The sequence below is a fragment of the Anas acuta genome, chromosome 3 (assembly GCF_963932015.1).
Source record: "Anas acuta chromosome 3, bAnaAcu1.1, whole genome shotgun sequence".
Taxonomy (NCBI): Eukaryota; Metazoa; Chordata; class Aves; order Anseriformes; family Anatidae; genus Anas; species Anas acuta.
In genome coordinates, this window is record NC_088981.1 from 2,143,062 (window position 1) to 2,162,887 (window position 19,826).

The following is a 19,826-nucleotide window of genomic DNA, read 5'->3' on the forward strand; positions in this document are numbered from 1 at the left end:
TTAGGAATGCATAGCAATTCTGCTGGGTTTACAGGATTAAATAACATGCACTTACCTCTAGTGTCTGTCTGATTAGAAACCATCTGTGATGATAGCTTGTCTGTTACGGGATGGTAACGTCCCACCCTCAGGTTTACAACAAATATGTCACTCCTGCGACCAGCCCTTAGTGATAGAGCACACGGAGCTGCAGCAGAAATGCTGTATTGATCATGCTCTCTTTGCTTTTTGTTCTGGCAGTTACCCCAACGTCAACATTCACAACTTTACAACAAGCTGGAGGGATGGGATGGCTTTCAATGCACTAATACATAAGCACAGGTATGTGTGGGTAAACGTCCTTACGGATTTTGAAAGCTTGGACTGGTACAGCGTGTGCTGTGTTTTGAGGGGAGGAAGTGGAAGAACTGCTGATAGTTTTACAGCAACTTGCCTTTCACTCTTGTGGTCACTGTAAGCTCATCTGGGCCACAGCTTCTCACATCGCAAGTCGTGTTTGGTTTCAAGAGAATAAATTATACACGTGATTGTTTCATTCTGTGAGTGACCAGGTTGGAGGAGAGGCGTTTATACCTTACTGAGTAGCCCATGCTGAGCTCTGGTCACCCAGAATTGAGGGTTTGGCGGTTGGGGCACAGCAATGGCCTGGAGGAGAAAGAAATCCCTGGGCAGTCTGGAGCTGGACTTTGACATGCCACCCGTTGGCAAGCTCGGGTGAAGTGAGAGAGCTTGCATGCATCCATCATCGTGAGGAGAGACTGTGTGACCACAGCTTTGACTGTTTATTTTCCAGGTCACCTTTATCTATGGTAAACTATCCTTGTTTTTTGCCATGGGCTAGGTTCTGCTGCTCTGCCCTGTGCTAGGTATTACTTAGTTCCTTTAATATGCCATTGAAACATACAGGGGCACTGGGCAAGCGAAACCTTGGCATCCTGAGAGGCCAGGGTTTCTGGGAATTGCACATTTTATTTCATTTGTTCATTTGAGGGTGGCTGCACCGTGCTTTGGGAAATCTAAAGAATTTTTCATCCTGTCTAGGCCTGATCTGATTGATTTTGACAAGCTGAAGAAATCAAATGCACACTACAATCTGCAAAATGCTTTTAACCTCGCAGAGCAACACCTTGGTCTTACTAAGCTCCTGGACCCTGAGGGTAAGCATTCCTGCAGTTTTAATGCTTTGCAGCTCTCTGTGGGCTCTTTTCTTCCACCCCTCCCTTTCCAAGGACACTGTTTTGTGATAGCTTTCTGTCTTGAGGAGCAGCTGGATGCTGCTGACTCACTGAGTGATACAGCTAGAGAGGGAAGGAGAGAATGCAAGATGTCTCCTGCAGAGGATAGAGTTGTGGAAGCACAACAGCTTTAATCCTGAATTTATATTCCCCCATTTGACAAGACCACTGGACAGGCCATGTGTACATAAAATCATTCCAGTTAAAGGCACCCTTCTGGTCTGCTCTGAGAAACACTTTGCTTTTTAGTTTGAGCCAGAAGATGACAAATGCAGACTTCACCCAATAGTTAGCAATTCCTTTCACAGAGTCTTGAGTGAGTTTTAGCCTGTGCTTTCATGAGATTGTGCACTTGTGTATTGGCAGAAGTGCTCACAATGCTAGGACAAGAAACTTGCTTGTCACAGGACAAATAAATAGAGGCCATGTGTTTGGGCAAGTTTCTTCACGCTTATTTTCCATAGCCTCAGAATTGCTGCAGGAGAGGAAATAATTTGTTTTCCATCTGTGTATCTCAGAAGATTTGCTTGGACAGACTTGCAGTTAGCTTTGAATCTCTCTCTTTCCAAATACCGATACAGCACTGACATTTTCTTCCAAATCATATAGGCACAAGGGAAGTTAGCCACGCAGTCTGTGACAAAATCTGGCCCAAAGACCCCTCGCCCATTTCGCATGCTTTGACCATGGTCTGCACTGAGACCAAGAAAGGAGAGCTTCTTAGTGATAGAGTTCAATACTGCATAACACCAAGAAATTCAGAACCAGTCTAAAGCTGCTGAATTTATTTCTGATTAGGACATAAATTGTAGGAGCTGAACTGCCACTGAACCCATCTCTCAGACTCTTGAGCCTGTTCATGTTGGATTGTTGCCTTTGTTGTTTTAACTTGTGCACCCGCAGTGTGCTAAGACAACTCTTGTTTGGTTTGCAGATATCAGTGTTGATCATCCTGATGAAAAGTCAATCATCACCTATGTGGTGACATATTACCACTACTTCTCCAAGATGAAAGCATTAGCTGTTGAAGGAAAACGTATTGGAAAGGTTTGCAAGTTCAAATTATCAGTTGCTATAAAGTAGTTTAAATCTTTCTGATTCTTATTTTTCCCTCTTGGGTGTTAATCCTTAGAGATATCACTGTATGGTAGTTTTTAGTTTTGCTTTTGAAACATGTTTTGAATGTTAAATATTCCCATATGACCATGAGGAGTAGTTAATTTCCAGCTGTCTCTTATTAGAAAACATTTGGCTGGTGTTTTATTTTTGTTTGTTAATTGTGCATCATTGCTGCTTTTCCTTTCCCATTAGCTGCTCCTCACCCTCTGGGTCCTCTGTCTCTTCTGAAGCCCAGAAAAGTTCCTCATTTATAAAATGTGCAGTCATTCTCTGCCCTTCGGCAAAGCTGCCCCCATCCTTACAGCTAACAGACTGGATGTGAATCCTTTTGTAAGCCTCTGCTCTGCCCCTCTGTTGCCTTGGGATCATGGGAATTCAGTGCTGAGAAATGCAAAGCCCTTGCTCCTCGGGGAGCACAGCCCCCGTGGTGCTCAGGAGTGAGTGGTCTGATTCATAAGCCAGCAGAGCTTCCTTTATGCAGCTTGTTGGATTGAGATGACTCTGAAGGGCACTGCCCTTGAATTCATCTTTATTTTGTGCTGCTTGTTGTAGGTGCTCGACAACGCCATTGAAACAGAGAAAATGATTGAAAAATACGAATCACTGGCTTCTGACCTTCTTGAGTGGATTGAACAAACCATTATCATCCTCAACAATCGCAAATTTGCCAACTCGCTCGTTGGTGTGCAGCAGCAGCTACAGGCGTTCAACACTTACCGCACAGTAGAGAAACCACCCAAGTAATTTTAATCTTAGCTTAAAAAAACAGTGGTCTTGTTTTGTTTTAGTCAGTCATTGATTTTTTTTTTAAACAAACATCCAAGTAATTTTAATCTTGTCTTGAGAATTTATTTTTCTGAACAGAACCAGGTATCACATTTCTAATTGGCACTGACCATTATTACTAAGAACCTATTTGCTTTATGCTATTCGATATGCAGATAGTAATAACAATAGTAATAATAATTGAAAACACGTGTGTTGTCTGCAGGATCTTATAGTACTGGAAGCTATCATTTCACTGAGATGCCTGCCCTGTAATACAAGTGGTAATAGTATATACCATGTTAGTGCAGTAATATCACCAGCCATGTTTGCTAGCGGCGTACAATACCAAGACACAGCTATTAAAAGGCTCTTACTGCTTTTCCTAAATCAAGAGGAAGTGTGTCTGGTTTTGTAAAACATAGCTCTGCTTGCTACAACTGATGCAACCAAAGCCATGCAACTTATTTCTGGAAGTTTCTTTTAGTATGATGTTATCTGATCTTATTTTTTGTCTAATATAAGTCCTAATGGATAACAATTGCAATTGAAAACATTACACAGTATCCAGACATTTTCTAAAATTGCAGTCTATTCCCTAGTGCCTTTGCAGTTTGTTTATTTCCCAGGCATACAACTCAGGGAAAACAGTGGGAAGAGTTTATTGACTGCAGTGGGCAGTTTAAATAAAACTTCCATTTCTTGGGTTGATGAACTAGGACAACAAACGTAATAGAATAAAAAAATGCAGTCTTCTGTCCCCCTAAGGGGCTTAAATCTAAACAGATAGACAACTGACTTCCGTGAAGTTGAGTTTTTTCTTTTTTTTTCTTTCTGTTTGACCCATCTGGTTGGAGAGGCTATTTCTACTGCTTCCAGTGTTCACACAAGATGCAGGTGTTTATCTGAGTGTTCCATTCATAATGCCAGTATTGTATGGAAGTGCTTTGTAATAACCTAGTAGTAATGAAAGCTTTATTGTAACTATTATTTTGGAAATTTTGTTTAGGTTTACAGAAAAAGGAAACCTAGAAGTGCTACTTTTTACCATCCAAAGCAAAATGAGAGCCAACAATCAGAAAGTATACATGCCAAGGGAGGGCAAACTCATCTCTGACATTAACAAGGTAAACTGAGCCAGCAGCTGCTGTGTGACTCAGGATTTTGTTTTTTCCTTTTAGTCTCAGTCTCAGCATACTGGAAAGAAACGCATGTGTTGTCTCTAGCCTTGACATGGGGGACCATAAGGGATGGGAGAGGTTGGGTGATGGATCTGGTAGCCCTTGCTCATCCAGGGTCGTAGCTATTGGCAGAAAATAGCAACAATATTGAGATATTGCAGCCCTGCCTACTTAGTTTTGAGGACATTTGTCCCAGCATAGCTCCCTGCAAGCAGGAGGTTGAGGGAGTCTCAGCAGAGCCAAGCACAGCAGCAGACACCCTGTGTTGTTCAGGGCTGTGGTGCTCTTGCAACACCTCTGCCTTCCCTGGCTCCCAGCGGGGAACAGAGCTGGCTCTCATCTGCCTTGCAGCCCCCAGGCCCACATCATGGGAGAGTAAAGGAACTGCCATGACCGACCCTTTGGGTTCCCTCTTGGGGTTTATGCAGCTATTTTTTATGCTGGTGCAGCTGGCAGAACAGCAGCAGAGCTGACAAGCTCTTTCAAGGATAACAAACAACTTAGAACTGTGAGCTCTCCTCATTTGTGTTTGATCATGCCTGGCATTCCCAGAGCAGCTGTTGGGGGTGTCTGTGGCCTCGGTCTGCATCCTGGAGAGCAGTAAACTGCACAGCTCTCCTGTTTGCGTTAAGCTCCTGTGCCTGCAAATGCCTAAAATACTTTGGGTTTCAGGCAATTTCACATCTGTTAGGATTTAGAAGAATCTAGGGTAGTTTGTGTTTAATTGTGGGTATTTTTGTTGTTTGTAAGGAGATCTGAAAGGTGATTAGCTGGCTTTCAACATGCTTCTAAGGCTCTGTTTTTGTAGTATTAATGCCATGCATGTGAATAACTTCTTGCTTTGGGAGAAAAAAAGGACTTGCATGCAGCGGAAGTCACTGAATTCTGTACTTGTTTCCCTTTCCAAAGTGGATGTAATAAAGAACAATTGTAAATTGGTTTTAGGGGTGAGAAGGCATGAATCTCTAATTCTCATTTCCTAAAGGAGAAAGATAGAATCCCTTCCTTGGGTATAGCACTCAGAAGACTGAAACAATTGCTTTCTTACACATTGAAGCCAAAGTGGTTTGCTTAAGCTTTGTAGGAGGCAAATAACAAGTGAACTCAAGAAAATGAATACAAGATAAACAAGGCTTACACCTCTTGCTCAGAAAATGAATTTATAAATTGAGACCAATTTTTAAGTCATGCTCTTACATTAGCAGACAAGGTGTAAGGCCAGCCTATATAGACCAGATTCATTGGCATTTAAATAAATTTGCCAGTTCTGAGAAACTTGGCTGAAGTGACTTCAGTAGTTATTTCATGTGAAGAACCCATGATTTATCATAACCCTATATGCATGTGTAGTTAGAAGATGCATTTTCTTTTTCTTCACATCTTCAGGCCTGGGAAAGACTGGAAAAAGCTGAACATGAAAGAGAACTGGCACTGCGAAATGAGCTCATCAGACAAGAGAAACTGGAACAACTTGCACGCAGATTTGATCGCAAGGCAGCTATGAGAGAAACTTGGCTAAGTGAAAATCAACGACTAGTTTCTCAGGTGCTGCTTTCAGAAATTGTCTGTGTGACTAAAATGATTCCTTTGAGTAATTACAGGATACAGTTCTTGTAAAGAGAACATTTGCTCTCCTGTGCCACTTGTGTTACTGAATCTATGCTTATTTATATTTATTGAATGTGCGTAAAGGTATATTTAGTGTATATGTATGGATATTACTGTTCTATCTTTAATGTATTCACACATACCCATTCTTGGAATCTATTCTTTCGTATTCAAGAGATATTCATGTGTAAATAACTACCCACAGTCAAGATTTTCTTTACCTGAATATTTAGGTCAATTCAACAGAATAAGCGCAGGAATAATAAAAATATGATTTGAGGTGGCTTTTGAAAAGCAAACAAACAAACAAAAAAAAAAACAACCCTAGGCTAATCCTGATGTCCACCATGGTTGTTACACCAAATCTAGTAAATGATGTCTGATTTTGTCAGAAATATCTCTGATTTTATAAGAGGAGTTTTCAGAGCATTTTGAGATTGTGACATCTTAGAATCACAGAGTATACCAAGTTGGAAAGGACCCACAAAGATCATCGAGTCCAACTCCTGAAATTTTTAATGAGAGTGTTCTGCACAATCAGAAGTCACTTTAGAGTTCGAGTACTAGGGCTTTTCTCCTCAGCAGCCATTGCTGAAGAAGTTTCTCTGTCTTTACAGGATAATTTTGGCTTTGACCTTCCAGCAGTGGAGGCTGCAACAAAGAAACATGAGGCCATTGAAACAGACATTGCAGCATACGAAGAACGAGTCCAAGCTGTGGTTGCAGTTGCAAAGGAGCTTGAGACTGAAAATTATCATGATATAAAACGCATCACTGCAAGAAAGGACAATGTTATACGCCTGTGGGAATACCTCCTGGAGCTGCTCAGGGCACGGAGACAACGGCTGGAGATGAATCTTGGCCTGCAAAAGATTTTCCAGGAAATGCTGTACATTATGGACTGGATGGATGAGATGAAGGTGGGTGTTGCCCATTCAAGAACATAGAAAAATGTTCTAGAGATGTGTAAATGTCCTTTTTTTTTGTATTTTTTTAAGATTTGTTTTGCCTATCTGGTTTAGTTCGCAAATTCAGAAGACCCACATTCATGGGCAGTGAACAAATTTCTTATACCTTATGATGTTATTTTAAAATAAAGATTAAAAACAATTAAGGAAAAGGACCAAGCTTGCTTCTATAAAACGACATGCTTCTATAAAAAAATGAGGATGCAGATTTTAGTGAAAGGGAATTACATGAACTCTCTCCATCACCACTGACGTGAGTTACCTTTTCACCGCTGTGCTTTAAAAGCATGGAATTTCTCTGTCTGTTCTGCTGGGACGGAGGAAGGGGAAGAATTATAACTTTGTTCTTGTCCATGAGCCAGCAGAACTTGGAAGCTGTTAGAGGAAAGAAAGATGTGTGTAGCTCGCTGGCAGCTCACAGTACCTGCACCGAGTGCCTTTCAGTGGTCCTGCTGAGCTGACTGGGCTTTTCATCATTAAAGAGCATGGTCAATTTCTTCATGGTTGCCAGGGATTTGAAAACTGTTGGTACAAATTCACATCAGTCATACCTCTCTAAGTTTGGAATAACTCCTTATGTCCCTACTGTTTCTGTGGACGTTAGTCGGCGTAACAAAGGAGAACAGTGTAAGGCGTGAAGGAGTCATTAAGAAACGAACAGCTTATGGCCTTGAGCCCATTTTATGTGTCTTTTTCATTTTTATCAGGTGCTTCTACTGTCTCAAGACTATGGCAAACATTTGTTAGGAGTCGAAGACCTGTTGCAGAAACATGCTCTTGTGGAAGCTGACATTGCCATTCAGGCTGAGAGAGTGAGAGGGGTCAATGCATCTGCACAGAAGTTTGCCACTGATGGAGAAGGTAACTAGCAGCCAACACATCCTCCTTAGTTTTAATTATATATGGGGTTATGTGTGAGCCTCATTAGTTCTGCAAGGCACGTTAGCTTAAGTTCAGCACCTGAATAAGAGAATCCAGCTTCATTTGTTCCTTCTTCCCCCACTGTGTCAATGATTAATTTGTCAAGGTAACCTGTTCAGAAGTTCAGTGCAGCTTGTGTTTTGTCTGCTATGTCACACTCCTAACCAGCAGCTGCTGTAACTTTGTAGCAGTCACCATTAATTCCCGGTTTTGTGTTTCTAATGAAACATAACCAAATAATTATATTAAGTCTGATATTGTCCCAATCTATGCTAATTAAAAGTGATCCCACTAAAACAGCGTAATTAACTAGGGTAAATAATGTTCGGTTTGTGTTGTGATATAAATCTGGGGTAGTGAATTTTCTTTCACTGAAAACAGTCGTAGGTGTCTTACCCTTTTTATTTAGTTAGTTTTTTGTCTTCATTCACAGAACAGCATTTTTTGTTTTGTGTCACGGGATGGTGAAGTCTGAATTGTTCACATTGTTTCAGGAGACTAAATATGGATTCTCTTCCATAAACTTTGCAGACTGAACAAGCAGAAATTAAGAACTCTAGGTACACCCCAGCTGTTGCAATGAAAATGAATGAGTCTGTGTTGTAATGCACATTCTCTGTCTGAACAGGTTACAAGCCGTGTGACCCGCAGGTTATCAGGGACCGCGTTGCTCACATGGAGTTCTGTTACCAAGAGCTGTGCCAGCTTGCAGCCGAGCGCCGGGCCCGCTTGGAAGAGTCCCGACGCCTCTGGAAATTCTTCTGGGAAATGGCTGAAGAAGAGGGTTGGATCAGGGAGAAGGAACAGATCCTTTCATCTGATGACTACGGGAAGGACCTAACCAGTGTTGTCCGTCTCTTGAGTAAACATAAGGCATTTGAAGATGAAATGAGTGGTCGTAGTGGTCACTTCCAGCAAGCGATAAAAGAAGGTGAAGACATGATTGCGGAAGAGCATTTTGGGTCTGAGAAGATCAGAGAAAGAATTAAGGATATCCGGGAGCAGTGGGCTAACTTGGAACAGTTATCTGCCATTAGGAAGAAACGTCTGGAGGAAGCCTCTCTCCTTCACCAGTTCCAGGCTGATGCTGATGACATTGACGCATGGATGTTGGACATCCTCAAAATTGTCTCCAGCAACGATGTTGGTCATGATGAATATTCTACACAGTCCTTGGTCAAGAAACACAAGGATGTTGCTGAAGAGATTGCAAGCTACCGGCCAACCATTGACTCGCTTCACGAGCAGGCAAAGGCTCTACCCCAGGAACACGCCGGGTCTCCAGATGTGCAAGGCAGGTTGTCCGGAATAGAAGAAAGATACAAGGAGGTTGCTGAGCTGACTCGGCTGCGTAAACAGGCCTTGCAGGATACCCTTGCTCTTTATAAGATGTTCAGCGAGGCAGATGCTTGTGAACTTTGGATAGATGAAAAGGAGAAGTGGCTGAATAATATGCAGATTCCAGAGAAGCTGGAGGACCTGGAAGTGATCCAGCACAGGTGGGAATGGATTTACCAGGAAGTTTTGGGAATTCTGGCTGGAAGTTTTTGTGCACCAGCCACCTTTGTTAACTTGCCTATGACTCTGGTTCTCTAATGCCTTTGTGATCTTTTTTTTTTCTCCCCCAGATTTGAAAGCTTAGAACCTGAAATGAACAATCAGGCTTCCCGTGTTGCAGTAGTGAACCAAATTGCTAGGCAGCTAATGCACAGTGGCCATCCAAGTGAGAAGGAGATCAAAGCGCAGCAAGATAAACTCAACACGAGGTATGTGAAGGCCTCATGCTCATGAAAAATTTGACACTGGATGAAAAAAGTATAGTGGTGTCACTTGTGTTTCTTGTATGTGTTTTTAAATATATTTTCATACTGTTACCTCAAGTATCTTCAAAGTAGACCCTCAACTAGCTTCATCTTTCCTTCAAAAGGAAAGAGAGCTGTATCTCTGAAATGTTCAATTAACAGATAAAGTTTTGTTACTGACTTCAACCAGCTCCTTAAGCGTATCAGTACCATGACTTGAGAGCTGGAAAATTGCTATAGTAACTATTATTGATTTAAAACAAATAAACAAAAAGAAACCAATACAATACTTAAAGTAAACTCTCTCTTTTTGGTTTCAAAGTCCACCGAGAGAGTGGAGTTGAGTGTATTTAGTGTGAAAATTAGATGTAACTAGCAATTTTTCACTTGAGAAAAAATTATACTTACAACGTACTGTCAGTACTGCTGACACTTGACATATTCTTATATATGCTATAGCTTGGTTAATGATTGTTTTGCTAAAACTATTGATGATATGGAAAGGACTGAAAAAAGCATGAATATGTTGTTATTTCATGGTTTAACAAGCTAAGCTGAGCAACTTCTCACTCAGCAGTGTTGCCATACTTTTCCCTTATTGTACACAAGTCTTGATTTCTGTGCTTTTCTCTCATCACAAATTTCAGATGGAGCCAGTTCAGAGAACTGGTAGACAGAAAGAAGGATGCTCTGCTCTCGGCCCTGAGTATCCAGAATTACCACCTTGAATGTAATGAAACCAAGTCCTGGATCAGGGAAAAGACAAAAGTGATTGAATCCACACAAGATCTGGGTAATGATCTTGCTGGAGTGATGGCCCTGCAGAGGAAGCTGACGGGCATGGAACGTGACCTGGTAGCCATTGAGGCTAAGCTCAGTGACCTGCAAAAAGAGGCAGAAAAGCTGGAATCAGAGCATCCTGACCAGGCACAGGCTATCCTTTCACGGCTCGCAGAAATCAATGATGTATGGGAAGAAATGAAGACCACTCTGAAGAACCGGGAAGAGTCTCTTGGAGAGGCAAGCAAACTGCAACAGTTCCTGAGAGATCTAGATGACTTCCAGTCATGGCTATCCAGAACTCAGACTGCAATTGCCTCTGAAGACATGCCAAACACGCTGACAGAGGCTGAGAAGCTGCTCACTCAACATGAGAATATCAAGAATGAAATCAACAATTATGAGGAAGACTATCAGAAAATGAGGGACATGGGTGAGATGGTGACACAAGGGCAAACTGACGCTCAGTACATGTTCCTACGCCAGCGCCTACAAGCTTTGGACACTGGATGGAATGAGCTCCACAAAATGTGGGAGAACAGGCAAAATCTCCTCTCCCAGTCTCATGCCTACCAGCTATTTCTCAGAGATACCAAGCAAGCAGAAGCATTTCTTAATAACCAGGTAAGTGGGCAAGATTTACTTGTCTTCATTTCCACCAGCCAACACTTGCAGAAGAGAGCTGAAAACGGATAAACTACCTTCTTTATTTTGTAAAAGTAACTCAAATTAAATTGCTTTTGGAATTTTACTTCTTAGTCTTCTTGAGATATTTGTTTTCATATGTGGTGAAACTGTTGACAGCATGCAACATAGCCTGAGTGTAATACTTTTCTCTCCCTGATTTGTGTTTTAATCACAGGAGTATGTTTTGGCACACACAGAAATGCCCACTACCTTGGAAGGAGCAGAAGCTGCTATTAAAAAACAGGAGGATTTCATGACTACAATGGATGCCAATGAAGAAAAGATCAATGCAGTCGTAGAGACTGGCAGAAGGCTAGTTAGTGATGGGAACATTAACTCTGATAAAATCCAGGAGAAAGTGGACTCTATTGATGACAGGTAAGGTCAGAATGATGACAGAATGTAGCTCTTCACATCTTTGAGAGATGACCTTTTATCAGAATCCAAAGGCAAAGCAACACATTAGAAAACATCTTTTGCAGAATGCTTTCTTTGTACTGTGGAAAAACAGGAACTATAATGTTTCAAAAATATGCTGGGCTAATCTTAATTAAACATTACCTCTTCCATTTTCTTGAGACTCACTAGGTAATGAGCTTACTACCCAGAAATTGGCTATATGAGTGTTGCTTATAATTCTCGGAGTATTAACAGAGTTCATATTGTGGTGGGAGCTGTAGTAGAAGCTATACCTGGTTCCACAAGCCTTAAGTTTTTTTTCTATCTTCTAGCTGATTCAATGATCATAATATATTCCTGTCCTTCCCCTGAGGAAGGAATGTGGCTCTTCAAGAGTGTAATTGGCATTGTATCTACCCCACCCACTCAGCTTTGATCACATTTTCCAAGTTGTCTGGCCTTTCTGAAATGAGATTAGAAAGCATTGGTACAAATGTGTCTTTCATCTCAGAACAAATCTTTTGCTTTGTCTCTTTAGCTGTGGCATGACTGCTATAGACCTTTAAGAATTTTTTTTTTCTTTGAAAACCAAATGTTCATTTTTGATGGCTGTGATTTATAGTTCTTTCTGCTTATGGTTTGAATAATAGTGGAGACTTTCAAAGCTCTTGTGAATCATGAGTGTCAGAACGCAGAAGTAAGCTCATACAGAACTTCATGTCAGATGTTACTGACCACCCTTCTGACAGACTTTCATCCTCCCGCAGCCAGTAAGCTTTAAGTTGGCCAGATGCCTTTATCTCCAAGGTCTGAAGTAGTACAAAAAATGTTGTGCCTTTCTTGTTTTGGTAAACATTTTGCACTGTCTATGCACCTGCTTTAGCTGTGGCTCATGGATTTAAAAAAGGGCAGATATTCCTGTGCCCAGAGCTTGCTGAGGACCTCTGAGCCCTCTGATAGTCTACTGCCAACGGTACCTCATATTCTCATTCTCTCTCTAACCAGCTTGACTCTCTTTAGATCACAAAGAGAATCTGCAAATACTAGAAAGAGGAAATTATATGAAAGCAATCTAGGATCTGAATTTCTTCACTTAATTGGGTTTCCAGCCCCAGCAAACTAGAACCTGAGTACAGGCACACACAGGTCCCATTGTGTGAAGGTAACTGTTTCGTTTTATGGAAGATGTTACTCATAGACAAAGGGAGGATTTATGTTTGCCTTTTGTCCGATACTGGAACATGATGAGCACATCCAGTCAGCATCTTCTTCATTCTTTCTCCATTTCCATAAAGCACTACATTTGGGGCAGGAAGGGCTGGGATGTCAAATGGGTGCTGTAGTGGCACAGCACTTTGTGCATCAGTGCCAAAAATCCTATGCGCTGTGGACATTTTGGTTGCCCTGGCTGACAGTGCCCTTCACTGCGGAGTACCCGTGACCAAGAGGTGCCTCTCGCTCAAGGAGCATCCAGTGAGAAGGATGAAGAAAGGAAAGAGTGTTTGGAAATGCTGCCATCTCTAGTGTGATGAGTTCTGCCCTCATGTGGCCCACCTGTAGGAGCATTTTGTGGCCTAAAGGACGTCAGGTTTAATTCAGTGCATAAATGCAGTCTGATAGCTTTTTGATGCTGCTTACAGAGTCAGCTCTAAATGTATTTCTAGTCAGCAGAAATTGTGAAAATGATTTTCCTTTATTTACCCTCTCTGACTTCAGATGTTCTCTACTTCAAGTTTTCACATCCACTTATGAAAGCTGGACTCGATCCTGCCCTTCTGATTAGGTGTCTTCTTTCTGTAACTTTGGAATTTTAAAAAACAGTAGCAAGGAGCCAACCTCTTTGTGCAACCCTGGCTGAGGTGGTTGGAGTGGACACAGCTTCAGCCTTCCATCCTGCGTGTGCCCTGCAGCAGGGCTGCTGCTGCCCATGGCTGAGGTGCTCTGGTTGCTGTTTCCCCAGCACAGCTCCTTCTCTGTGGCATTAGCTGGCCACCTGGGCCATCCTGGCTGCAAGACATGCTGGAGTTCCTGCTCAGAATGGCAGGCAAGTCCTAGAGGCTGTATTTGTTTTAACCCCACTTTTTTTCCCAGTACATTTCCTCAATTCCAGAAGTATTTATGCAGAGCACTGCAAAAACCATCCGGTGCACTGCTATCCAGGAAATCCGTGTGATTGCTCTCTGAGTCTGTAAGTCTGATAAGCCTCAAGAACAAAGCCTTAGGGCTGGGTGTAGTGGGAGTGGTACCAAAGGAAGCCTCTTTGGTTGTACAAAAAAAAGCTCTCCCAACCAGGCTCCACCTGGATGTATAACAAAAGACCAAAACAAACAAGTTCAAATATGTGCAGTGGCTCCGTACTTCCTATATGGAGCTCTTTGTAGTTTTTCATACGGTTAATGGTGCTTTTTACAGTAATGCTTGCAAGCTAATGCAGAGGAGAACCCGCTGGCCATTAGTGCAGCAGACAGCCCCTGCCCTGAAATGCTTCCATCTGAACAGACGCTGTAGGCATCAGGCTCAGGAAGGAGAGGAGAATGCAGAGGCTGAGGGAGCAGGGTGACAGGATGTACAGCTTCAGCACGATCTTCTAATGCAGTTCAAGGGAAAGATAAATGGGGAAAAGGACCTGGAGAAAGAGTGAGGGAGGGACAAGATGGGTTTGAATAAAACTGTCACAAGGAAAGAAGGGGAAATGGAGCAAGCTATCAGCACACTAGGGGCAGTTATGCTGCTGTGTGACCTCTGAGCCCCTGTGGGTCCCAGCTTTACCTTTTACAGCTGCTCCCTCAGGTGTAGGACACTTTTATAGCTGCGCACGTCTGCGACTTTCCCTGCTGGCAAGGGGCCCTGGTGGGGTCTCATTCCCCTTCCATTTCTGAGTCCAGAGGGTTGCTGAGAGCAGGGCTCTGGTCTCCCCTCTGCAGCTGTCCTTAATTTGGTGACTTCTGCTTCTGTTTCTGCCATCCAGAAGGGAAGTGTTTTCTTCTCCATTTTCTCTTGGAGGAGCATAAGGGGACTGCCCTGGTCCAGTTGCTTACGTTGTGGCCTCTCTCATTCTAAAACTGAGATTTAGCTTCAAGATAGTGGCAGGTCTGACTCAAGTTATTACCTGGTTCTGTTTTTCATCAACTTTTGTACTTGTGCAACTTTCTAACTCAACAGAGAACTGAAATATTTTTTTCTTTGCCCATTCAGGAAGGAGAATGCCTGCTGTTTGCTGGAACAACTAGAGAGTTAGATCTTCCTTGCATGTATCTCAGCATTCTTAGCAGGCAGTAGCATTCATGCTATGTGTAAGATTTATTACTTCTACAAGGTTTTGAAACCCACAGGCTTACAGTTAAACCACAAGAGACGTTGTCAGTTGTCAGTTGTCAGTTGTCAGTGGTGTTAGCATTGTCAAGGACCTCTGCAGAGACAGCCTGGGAACACTGTGGTAAATTTTGGTGTTCTGCTCTTGGGTTAATTTGACTCAGGCACATCTTCATGCTGAACATACCTCATTTTACTATTTTAGATTCTTCACAACGTTGCCACAGAAGGAAGATGTCCTCATGTTTTAACTGACTGTGGTACACTTCCTATCTCATTTTACCATGTAGGTCTAGCTTAATTTAGACACTGGAATTTGAGGTTGCCTCTTCAGCATATAGAGGGAAGTCCCTATTTAATGTAAACCTAAACATAGCTATAATGTAAGTAATACATGCAGTTTCTTGCATGAACAAGCAGGTGAATTCAAGCAGTCATTCTAAATAACTGGAGTCTGAAAAGCAAACCCTTCTGTGCTAGTGCGGGGTTTTCTTCCACAAACTGTTTTAGCAAACCAGTAAGAGCACTCACTGATAACGTGAAGTGTGGCAGAGTCAGTTTCTGACCCTTCCTTGCCATGCACCTCTCAGAAGAGTAGGATTTTAACAGGGATGACTGCAATCTTTGTTCAAAAACCGTGCATCAGGCTTGGTGCTTTTCTCCACCCTCCAGGGCTGCCCAGTGCTCTTGGCCCTCAGTGCAGCTGCAGTCCGGTCTGTCCACCAGTCTGTCCGCTGGTCCATCCACCTCCCTGCCCCACCAGCTGGCTTAGCTTGGCCTCTGCACACATGGCCAGAGGCATGGGGCAGCTAGGCCCTTTACACCACGTGATTTTAGCATCTGGATAAAAAATGGTACCTGAAAGGGCTCTGTTCTTCAGTCTGTCTGCCTGTTGATTCTCGTTAGAGTCTTTCAGACTTACTGGTAGTAGAGGGTAAGAAAAGCTTTGCAATGGGAAGCGTAGTTATCACAGAATCACAGATTCACAGAATTTCTAGGTTGGAAGAGACCTCAAGATCATCGAGTCCAACCTCTGACCTAACACTATGCGCCGGAATAAGAAGATTCTAAAATGTGTCATTGCAGTTCTTAAAGAACAATTTGGGGAAACATGGAGAAGGAATTAATTACGTTTGGATATAGCCACTCTGGGTAGGAAGAACAGACTAAATGACTTCTTAAGGCCATTTATTCCCATTCAAAAATAACACCAATTCTGTGATGAAAGTACAGGAATTCCTGCCAGTTCCAGCAGGGATATATTCCATCCTGAGTATATTACAACCACGTCCTCAAGTGTCCAGTTTAAGCCTTGTTACAGTTCAGCCCTGTTCCTCAGAGATTTCTCATCTTGCAATCTGACTCCAGGTCATTTTGGACAACCAAACAACTTTTTAGTGTTAAGTAACTCTGAGCACCAATGATCACATTTGTTATGCTGAAGAAAAAAACAAAAAAAAACAAAAAAAACCAACAACACAAAAAACCACAGCTGTATCATTATCTGTGTGATGTTCCTGCGTATTTTCCCTTCAGAGTTCTTAAAGTTGGTATTTCCAATACTGCGTGGAGATAATTTGCTGGATTTTTAAACTCCAGGTTTCTCAACATAAGAACTTGTCTGTTTATTCTTAACTATATTCAAATCAATGTCATGAAAATTTTCCTTTTAATTGCACAACTTCTGTTCTCTCCAGAATGCGTGAGTCTAGAATGTAATCTACCCTTAAATCTATTAAATCATCGTGACACTAAATCATCATGATAGAATCACCCAAACAATTTCTTGCTTCAATTTAGCAACCCGACTAATGCACTGTATTTGCCCAGAAATATATATGTGAGCCACAAAAGAGTGGAATCAAACCCACTGCTGTTAGCTACATTACAGAGGCTTTTCCTAAGGCACAATTTGTGTGTCCTCTCCTTTGCACTCTCTCAGGTAACACCTGCCAAGACATCAAGATTACCTGGGCTTGGACTCCAGCCTCTTCCTTTGATGGTTGTGTGTGTCTTCCCTGCCATTTGATCTGTAACTCAGTTGTTTTTTACCTACAGCTTTATAGTTGCTGCCTGCGTGGTTATTCAGAGAAAGCTGTTGAGGTAACAGAGGAGCAATGTGTAGCCCTTTAAAGGGTCCTCTCCTATTGCTCTGCCTTACAGACCTTTTGCTTTTATGTAACACCCAGCAAACACAGGTATTCTTCATGGTTCTGAAGTCACTAAACTCTTCCAGAGAGCTTGCTCTGGTAATTTTTAGATCAGGAAAAGTGGTATGGTAAGCCAGTTGTCGTCGACACGTAATTTATAGCCTTCGAGAATATTGTGAGTGTCTGGAGACTTCCACTAACATGGATTTATTCAGCTATTGGAATTATGTGCTGAGATCATCTTATAAATTGCCACCCTATAAAATAATCTCCAACTCTATCCTTATTTATCTTAGTCTATTACATAGCCCAGCAATAAGACAATGCACAACGAAATATGAACAAATCTTACACAGAGAGCAATAAATAGAAATCATCTTCTTTGCTCTGCCTCCTCCATCTAAATTGCCTCATAAATAATGGAAGTACAGATCGACAGGGATTACTATTCCAAAAGAAGTGTCAGTCAGAAGCATGTTTGGCGATACCTCAGGAATCGGCTCATCAGGCACCATGTCCATCTGAGGAACCCACTAAGAACTGTGGGGTTGCCAGCACAACTCATCCTTCAAGGGGCAAAGGATTAGGAATTAAAAATAGGGCTTTTTGACTAACCTTTGGTTTTCCTCTGTGCTAAGGTTACTCTTAAATGCTCTGAGAAATACATTCCAAGGCAAATAGAGCTTCTGTTTGCTGAAGTACACAAGTGTGTCACATGAGTTTGTTAAACACAGTGTTCGGACGGTTATATAAATTACTACAGCTTTGTTGGCTAGCAGGAGGTGCTGAGCCACAGGGAAGGTATATTATGGAGAGCATTACAGCAAGTGAACACTTTGCAAGGGCTGTGTAACCTGAGATCTAATTGTTGCAGTTTTGAAGATGGTTTTCTTATGTTTTTTGGCAAACAGACTGAAATTCCCTGCGGTCTTCCAACTAGTGCTCCAAATTCTGTACATGATACTTGTGAAACCATGCTGACTTCAAAATTTGCCCTGTGTATTTGACTGGTTACAAAAACAAATGCGTGCTGAACCTAAGTAAGTGCACTAAATAACATGGGCACATCTGAGCTTCAAACATGCTCTTCATTTGAAAAGCAGTAAAAGATGCACCACATACTTACTCAAAACGTATCGCAGAGGGGCAACAGAAATGAACAAATCGGTTTTGCGTGAAATGCCTATTTCATTTTTTTTTTCTCTGCTGTTATTTTTTTGACTAGACATAGGAAGAACCGTGAAGCAGCCAGTGAACTTCTGATGAGACTCAAAGATAACAGAGATCTTCAAAAGTTCCTTCAGGATTGTCAAGAGGTAAACTACATCCTTTCACTTTTATCACTAAAAGCTGCATCCTATAAAAAAGCATCCTCCCCCACACACACACCCTGTGTATTATAAGGACTGGGATACTCGATACTTTGCAATCAAGTCATCTCGTGGTATTTAGTGTTGAGTAAACAATTAAAAAAAAAAAAAAAAAAACACAAACCAAAACAACCAAACAAAACCCAACAAAACAATAAGCAAACACAAAGAACCCTGCAAAAATTAATCCATTTGTTGGATGAACTGAATTTTTCCTTTCATCCGCTAAGCAAAAGACAGGAAAGATTGCCAAAAGCAGTGAAGACTTTGTGCTGTGGTATAAATTGATCATGCTGAATCTGGTGGGATTAGCACTGAACTCTTACAGTAAGAAGTTTGTCTGAGGATGCATATATGTTTGTGGCCTGGTATAGGACAGTTGTTTAAGTGGTTTCTCTAAAATATTAGTCAGAAGAATAGCAGTTTAGGAACAAGAGAGGAGCAGGATTAAATGTGATCAATTTAAACTTATTTATTTTAAATAAAGTTAAGAAAAGTCTTGTTCCTAGCATGAGGAATTAAGTGAGTAATTTTCAGTTTATTTCATGAAGTACTAACAGATACTAAAGATGGCACAGGCCTTGCCTGTGATGTGCATTAAAAGCTAGCTGTCCATGCCTAAAGGCTGCAAAGAAAGGTGACTGTGAGAAAAGTGCTTTTAATTTCAAGAGTTGCTGCTGCATTAGCTGTACGTTTTAGCCAGCTACAGGAAACTGGAAGTTGCTGCAGTGTGTCTAAATGGACTTGCACCACAGTTGGGATTCATACAAGAAAGAAGCAAAACGATGCTCATAAACTGGGCAAATGTTGTTTACTGCTTGGTTGCCTAGATGCAGTCTGTCTTCCTGCATTGCGTAAGCTAGCCATGAACTTGGCTTAAATGCTCCTTCCTTGGTAGTAAAAACATGACAGATGAGCAAAAATTCTGCTGTCATTAGCAGCAGCTTCTTCCTTCCTCTGTAACATTTCTAATACAAAAATCCCTCCGGCTCTTGGAGCTCTTCTAGCTTGTGTGTCAGTGTGGTTGTGTTCTTCCCTAGGTTCTGTTTCTTTTTTCCCCAATGTCACCGAAAGAAAAAGAAAAACATAAAAGCTCTACTGTCTGGCCTCCTGAATGCCTTTTCTCTCAATTGTTTCTCTCCAGCCACTGAAGCACGGATGTCTCCTCTGAGCATTTCCAAGACAGAACGAAACAATTTCAAAACGTTACAATTTTTTCCAATCCTTTCTGAGCGGACGTTAGCCTTGATGATAATTGAATGGTTGTTTTCTGAGAGAACAGCCATAATGGGACTTAGAATTGGTGCTGGGGGGTTACAAAGTGCCCACTCATACCTACGTTGGGCCAGAGGGAGTGTGTCTCTGCAAACAGGGCTGCCAGCTCTGTGGAGCTGCTCCCTCCCAGCACTTCCAGGAGCACCACTGCCCAGTGGAGGTGGAAGGGAGCCAAGGGAATACCTCGCCCTTCGCTTTTCCATGTCCTGTGGCCAGGAGGCCGGGAGTTGTTAGCAGGCAGATCTGAACCAGTC

At 42.0% G+C, this 19,826-nt stretch overlaps 1 protein-coding gene across 6 annotated transcripts in view; it reads left to right on the forward strand.

The window, feature by feature from the left end:
• SPTBN1 (spectrin beta, non-erythrocytic 1) overlaps positions 1–19,826 on the forward strand; it is a 138,136-nt gene that overhangs the window by 89,440 nt on the left and 28,870 nt on the right. For all 6 annotated transcript variants that reach the window (XM_068675237.1, XM_068675236.1, XM_068675235.1 and 3 more), the window contains 13 exons: positions 241–321; positions 1,042–1,157; positions 2,170–2,282; positions 2,907–3,094; positions 4,129–4,246; positions 5,687–5,845; positions 6,526–6,828; positions 7,584–7,737; positions 8,426–9,296; positions 9,426–9,563; positions 10,247–11,003; positions 11,242–11,444; positions 18,153–18,243. In XM_068675237.1, the coding sequence (XP_068531338.1) occupies positions 241–321; positions 1,042–1,157; positions 2,170–2,282; positions 2,907–3,094; positions 4,129–4,246; positions 5,687–5,845; positions 6,526–6,828; positions 7,584–7,737; positions 8,426–9,296; positions 9,426–9,563; positions 10,247–11,003; positions 11,242–11,444; positions 18,153–18,243 (3,292 nt within the window). The remainder of the gene's footprint in view (positions 1–240; positions 322–1,041; positions 1,158–2,169; positions 2,283–2,906; positions 3,095–4,128; positions 4,247–5,686; positions 5,846–6,525; positions 6,829–7,583; positions 7,738–8,425; positions 9,297–9,425; positions 9,564–10,246; positions 11,004–11,241; positions 11,445–18,152; positions 18,244–19,826) is intronic.